We start from the raw sequence: 7,047 nt of genomic DNA, 5'->3' as shown, positions 1-7,047 counted from the left end.
TTTTCCTCGTGAACAAAGACTATTAAGTTTGACAGTTCTGACTAATGGTTTGGTTATCTCTTCAATTTCAATGACAACAACAGTGAAACACAGCCAGCACTATAGGCAACTTGAAAAGACATGTCTAAGGATGGCGAGTGAACAAGAGAAATTTACTTTTTGCCTGTATCCCAATAAAATCACCGTTCAGGCAACATAAATCTGTTAATTAACTTAACAGTGGTTTTAGCAACTGTTATGTATGAGACTAAGATAATTATTACAACAGAAAGTGCTCAAAATACCCAGTTTTACTTTAGTAGCTGTCAACTGACGGCAGACAGCGTGAAGAGGGTTTTTTCTAACATTAACCCTCGGAAAGCTGCTGGTCCAGATCATATTCCAGGTTGTGTGTTGAAGGAATGTTCAGAACAGTTGAAGGATGTCTTTACGGACATATTTAACATCTCCCTTAGCCAAGCCAGATTGCCCATCAGTTTCAAAAGTGCCACTATAATACCTTTGCCTAAGACGCCAAATCCAGTCTCCGTGAATGACTACCGTCCTGTAGCCTTGACCCCGATAGCTATGAAATGTTTTGAGCAGCTTGTCATGAATCATATGAAGGCATGCCTCCCAATTAGATTGGACCCATTACAATTTGCATATAAAGCGAACCGGTCTACGGAGGATGCCCTATCCACTCTGCTCCACCTCACTCTGACACATCTGGAAAATAGGAATACTTATGCCAGAATCTTGTTAATTGATTTCAGCTCTGCGTTTAATACAATCTTGCCACAACAGCTTATTGAAAAGTTGTTGTTGCTGGGTGTGGATCCTGGCATATGCAGATGGATTCTGGACTTTTTGACTGAGACGGCAGACAGTCCGATTGGGCAGCACAACATCTAAGATGACTACAGTGAGCACAGGATCACCACAAGGGTGTGTACTGAGCCCTTTACAGTTTACGTTGCTAATGCATGACTGTTCTGTGAGTTTCAGTACTAATCATATCATAAAGTTTGCGGACGACACCACAGTTGTTGGCCTCATCACTAACAACGATGAGTCTGCATATAGACGGGAGGTGACGCAGTTGACAGAGTGGTGTAAAATACACAACCTTTCCCTTAACACCAATAAGACCAAGGAGATGGTTGTCGATTTCAGGAAGACTGGTCATCGGCATCATCTCCCACTGACCATCAATGGCCATGAGGTAGAGAGGGTACACAGTGTCAAGTTCCTGGGGGTCCATCTGACGGATGAGTTGACCTCCAGTGACAACACCAAAGCTGTCATCAAGAGGGCCCAACAGCGACTTCACTCTCTCCGCAGACTGAAGAAGGTGGATCTTCCTATCCCAGCCATGATTATGTTCTACAGAGGCACTATTGAAAGCATGCTCACTTAACTGTATCGCTTCCTGGTTTGGTTATAGCACAGCAGAGGAGAGACATAAACTGAACAGGATAGTAAGGACTGCTGAAAAAAAACTATTGGTGTCTCCTTGCCTTTTTTGCAGGACATTTACACTGAACGCTGCATGCGCAGAGCAAATGGCATTATAAAGGACTCTACTCATTTCTTTCATGACATGTTCACACTCCCGCAGGCTGGTAAAAGATACAGAAGTATCAGATCAAGGACTTCTAGGCTGTTAAACAGCTTTTACCCTACAGCTATCAGACTGCTTAATTTGAGAATGTGAACTGCACTTAAAAGACTGTGCTTTTTAAATTCTATTTTAGTGAATTTTAGTTTTTTTATTAGTATTCTTATTTATTAGCTATTTGTAAAAAGATACAGAAGTATCAGATCAAGGACTTCTAGGCTGTTAAACAGCTTTTCCCCTACAGCTATCAGACTGCTTAATTTGAGAATGTGAACTGCACTTAAAAGACTGTGCTTTTTAAATTCTAATTTAGTGAATTTTAGTTTATTTATTAGTATTCTTATTTATTAGCTATTTGTATCATATTGTTGTGCACTGAATTACTGAGGTGTGGATGTGTGAAACGTAATTTTGTTTTTATGTGAAGCATAAAAATGACAAATAAAGGAATCTAAATGTAGTATTATTTACTATACTATTACCATCCTACTATTAATACTTTGAGCTTTTATACTGACTTTTCATTTAAGTTGTAGTAAAATTGATGTGCTTTTCTCATTTTTTATTCTAGCTTTTCTTTTTTTATATATATTACCACTACAATTTATTTTTATTAAACTTTTTTTTTTTTTTTAGCAATTTTAGTAGGCTTTGCAAAGGAAATTTGTAATATTTATATTGTATTGTTATTTCAGCTTTATTTCAATTAACAACAACAACAACAAAAAAAAATATATAATTTATAATAATAATTTAATTAGGCGGAGACGGAGAGCCAACGAGCCAGGGGGATGCCGAGGATCCGGGGGGCCAGGGTGGAGCCGAGGGCTCTGGCGACCGAGGCGGAGGTGGAGATCCGCAGCGGAGCCGGAGTGACTGAGAGGACCAAGATGGAGCTGGCGGGAGGGAGGAGCCCAAAGGAGCCGGTGGGACGGAGTGACGAGGTGACAAAGCCCACTCCTGGCTGGACTCGGGGACAGAGATTCTCTCTCGGCTGGACTGGGAAACGGGAGCCCACTCTGGGCTGGACGTGGGGACTGGAGACGAAGGAGGGCTGGACGTGTCCAGCGGGGATGAAGGAGAGAGGAGAGGGGCCAAGTCGGCCTCCAGATCTGTTTCCCAGTCTATTAGGTCCCCCTCTAAGTCCAGTAGACCCAGATGCACTATTAACTCACCCTCAGCCGCGGTGGTGCAGTGGGCGGAGCTCCACTCCGCGCTCTCACCGTCTACGGCATGCTCCCTCGGGGCGGGCACTGTTGCCGGCTCTCGCACCTGGTCTGACGGGTTGGGCTCTGCCTCCGGGGCGATCCTCCGCTCAGTCGCTCGGCATTGCGCTGGCTCGTCGATCGCGGCGGGAATGGGCTCTCCGTCATCGGTGGGCTCGGGCGTGCACTCCGCACAGCGGGGAGATGGTGGGCTGGGCACTGGGTCGGGAGTGGAACTGGTGAGATTCTCCTGGGAACTGATGGGAAACGGAGATCCATTTCTCGCCAGTGTCCACAAATTCGCTCGAGGACCATCGAGGACGCGTCGTCCGGGTAGCTGGTTAGACCCGTGAGGACCAGGAACAGTCTGGTGTGGCCCTCGAGCGATCGCTCCCCCTGCTCCAGCAGGAGGAGGAGGTATTCTGGGCGGGCGAGAGGATCCATAGGGAACACGGGGAAAACAGAAAACAAACACTGTAAAAAACATGGAAACAAAAACGGAGGGAAAAGCTTAGTTAAACTGTATTTCGGTTCAGTGTTCTGTCACAATTTGCCTACGCGAGGAGCGAGGAGTTAACACAAAACGAGAGTCTTTAATCATCTAGGAGAGAAACACGGGGCTAACAGGAACAACAGAGTAGCACAACATGACGTAAGACACCGAACACCTGACAAGGGGCAGACCACACTATAAATACACAACTCAACGAGAATAATTGGGGAAACGCAGGTGAACGGAATGACTAATTAGACAGGGGAGAAACTAGGTAACTGGGAACATATGGGGAGGAAAACACACTGACAGTCCAAGGGCGTGACAAATAATGTCATAACTTTGCATACATGAATTAACATTTACCCCTACAAATTAAAGCCAATGATTATGACTTAAAGTGATGGTTCACCGAAGAAATAATTATCTTTTACAGAAAACTAAAGCAGGGTGTCTACAGATATGAACAAGTTAAATTTAAGACTTTTAAGACCTTTTTAATACCACCTTATGTGAAATTTAAGACCAAACCTGTGATGGAAATACACATTATATTTCATTCGCGCGTTTTGATGCGTGATTATTTTTTGTCACTTAAGTTTTAATCCGGCTATTAGTCCTGTCAGGCAAGTGCAATTCTCAAGCCATTTTTCAGTAAACGGGAGTACTCTTGATGGACACTCACTGTGTCCGTCAGACTGGAGAAATGTTTGTGGTAATGTGACCAAAAATATTTAAGACCTACTGAATCTGAATTTAAGACATTTTAAGACTTAAGGCCTTATTTTAGGAAAGCTTTAAGACATTAAGACTTTTTAAGGACCCGCGGCCACCCTGTAAACTTGAGTTTACAGGGACAATGTGGAACAATATGAGGGTGAGTAAATAATGACAGAATCTTTTGGGTGAACTATCCCTTTTAAAACTGTTATTTTGACTGTGGTGCTCTACCTTTTCCCAAAGGCCTTGCAAAATCTTAACAACAAAATGATTGCCAGCATTATCCCAGCTGATGCCATTGCCGTCATGGTCTAGTTGGTGACATCACATCCTTAATATGACAGTCTTAGTGAGGTCAGTGCAAATTTACATAGGACAAAATGCCCAGGACATGGAAAACCATGGCTGTATTTTGACAACTGGACATGTTATAGAGCCAAGAATAACATTTGATAGTTTAGTCAAATTACCTAATCTATTTAAATAGCATTACAATTAACAAGTCATGTGTCCAGTTATTTACAGCAGTTTAACAGGTGTTTTTAGAGCCGCAATTAGCAATAGTTTTTCGACAGTAGCTTTGAACGTCCAACAGAGGGCAATAAAACCTTCGTTTTCACCAACTAGTAACAGATGAGTCTAGAAAAAACCAATACCAAAACATTTCACACATATCAATTCATAGTTTGTAAAGCTAAAATGTGATATTTAAATCAACAACATAATTCAGACTTGGTTTATTGCTTTTTCTTATAATAAATAATATAAACAAACAAGATTAAAACGGTTACAGCACAAAACAAAAAAACTGAGAGTTAAAACTGCCGGACCTTTGAGAGAAAAAGATGCAGGCACTTTTTTAGACATAGGGCAAAAACGAATGAGTGCAAAGATAAACACACTGAAAAGCATTTAATCATAGTAGTCATACTTGAATCCCAATAACTGAACAATAATGAAAAATTCAACAGCAAACTCTCACTCATATGATCAGACAAGTAAAGTCATACCCAGAACGCCAGAAAATGACAGGGATGTGGGCAGATTATTCAGCATCAGTCTACTTGGCTTTACTGTATCCAACCCAGTGAGTTATTACATAAACTATGGATTTGATTCATCACTTAGCAGAGCAAGAGACAAACAATAGTATTACAGCTACAAGAATTCACCCTTATGTATAAGTGTGGATAAAAGATGTCAGTCAAAATAAACCCCAGCTTAGTCCACAGGATCAATTAGTCACATTAACAGCACATAGAATAACTTTTAAAAATAGGAAACTGTACAGAAAAAAACACAGGAAAAATGAAGTATGTTCTGTAATGCTCAGAGAAGGGGAATTCTTGGATATTAACAGGAATCACTTCTCACAAGCACAGCCTTTTCCGACTCCATTCCATGGGGCAGCGCAAATCTTCACTTCTTCCGACACAATCCCAGAAACTATTTCAGTTTAGGTGATATTTAATCCATATTCCTCATTTTTCTTTTCTTTCAGCACTTTTCAAAATGTTTGGAGGTACTTGGAAGAATCTTTGGTGTGTGAATCATTGTAGTAGTGTTCCTGATCTAGATGAACATGACTGAAGCTCTTTTTATCCGACATAACCTCTTTTAAAGTTCAGAATTTGGTCAACAGGTCAGGTCGAATCAGTTTGGATCCGAACGCCTGGTCATCTCTCCCTCCAATGACCCTTCCATCACTTAAACTCGGCACACACATCTTAATATTTCTGTGTCAGAGGTAAAAGTTTCATGTAAAACCGTCAGACCTCACTGACAGGAAGATCCGCATTATCCAGATCAAGTTGGGGCAAGGGAGCGTCACACATTCCAAAGCTGCTACGTCGTCGCCACGGCGATTCGTGAGTCACTTGGAGAGGCGGGTCTCTTGCAGTGACAGGCGGGCGTGTGGGCGGGGCAGGGGCAGCAGGCTCATGAAGTGCTCGCTGTCCCATGCCAGGCCTCGTGGGACCACGGCATTCTGGGTTTGCTGACACGGCAGGGCTGGCCGTCCAGGGAATGGCGTGACTCGTGTGCTGGCGGTAGAAACAGGAGCCGCCAACAATGAACTCCTAAATGGGAGGAACGAGGGAGAGAATAGATCTACATAAGTTCTGGTCTGAATGAAGTGTTTTTAGGAAAGCGTTAAGATTGATGCAGTGCGGTACTGATTGAGAGCGGTCTCAGCTGTGGAGTAAGAACACCCGAGAAACGCATTAGAAGTTTTAGATGAGCTTAGCAGTAGAAGATGAGAAGTACCAGAGACCAGAGCCAGCAGAGCACCAGATCAGAAGTGTTAGTACTCAGAGAGCCCAGCTGTCCCACTCACTGGAAAACACAACATGAGAGAGAGCGTGAGAAGTAGAGAGAGGTAGAAGCTGGGCTGAACGTTTGATTTTCCTGGTGCTAAAAACTAAGAGATGTGCTTTCTTTTGGCCAGCAAGTTTCCTAAAGACACTGTCATTAGCCAGATTTTGACGACAGCCCCTGTGTCACAATTCTTAAATATGAGAACATGAAGCACATGACGAATATGAGCTTTAATAGCATCTCTAAATGTAACCTTCAGTATCAAAAACAACTTATTTATTTAGATTAATTTTCAAGAATCATTTCAGTCCATTCATAAAAGATTCAATTCAAAACTCTTCAAAGATTTATAATTCAAAAATTATATTTTAAACTCATATATATATATATATATATATATTAGGGATGTCAACGATTAATCGATGATCGATTAATTGTCGATAAGAGATGCAATCGATTAAAGCTATCGATGGTCGATTAAGTCGTTTAATTTTGGGCTGCGTGCGGCTCATGCGCAAAACATGTGCGAGCGGCTGTGAGTGACGGTGACGGTATATAAATGCATAATCATTCACTCATAATGTACAAATTAAGCTTTTAATGTGATTTAAACTTTAAAAGTACATTAAAATAGAAACAACACAAAGTTCTTCAACATGGAAAGCAATAGAAATATAGTAACTAAGTCATTTCCCCAGATAATTCTTTCATAT

At 41.8% G+C, this 7,047-nt stretch overlaps 1 protein-coding gene across 4 annotated transcripts in view; it reads right to left on the bottom strand.

Moving 5' to 3' along the window:
* Positions 1-4,741: 4,741 nt before the first annotated feature.
* plekha1a (pleckstrin homology domain containing, family A (phosphoinositide binding specific) member 1a) overlaps positions 4,742-7,047 on the bottom strand; it is a 32,593-nt gene continuing 30,287 nt past the window's right edge. For 3 of the 4 annotated variants that reach the window (XM_016557835.1, XM_016557845.1, XM_016557854.1), the window contains one exon: positions 4,742-6,096. In XM_016557835.1, the coding sequence (XP_016413321.1) occupies positions 5,788-6,096 (309 nt within the window). In that variant the 3' untranslated portion in view covers positions 4,742-5,787. The remainder of the gene's footprint in view (positions 6,097-7,047) is intronic. The other variant, XM_016557862.1, reaches the window with a different exon arrangement.

This window comes from Sinocyclocheilus rhinocerous, unplaced genomic scaffold (genome assembly GCF_001515625.1).
Source record: "Sinocyclocheilus rhinocerous isolate Xijiao unplaced genomic scaffold, SAMN03320098_v1.1 scaffold851, whole genome shotgun sequence".
In the NCBI taxonomy this organism is placed as follows: Eukaryota; Metazoa; Chordata; class Actinopteri; order Cypriniformes; family Cyprinidae; genus Sinocyclocheilus; species Sinocyclocheilus rhinocerous.
This window is presented reverse-complemented; position numbering and strand designations above follow the sequence as displayed.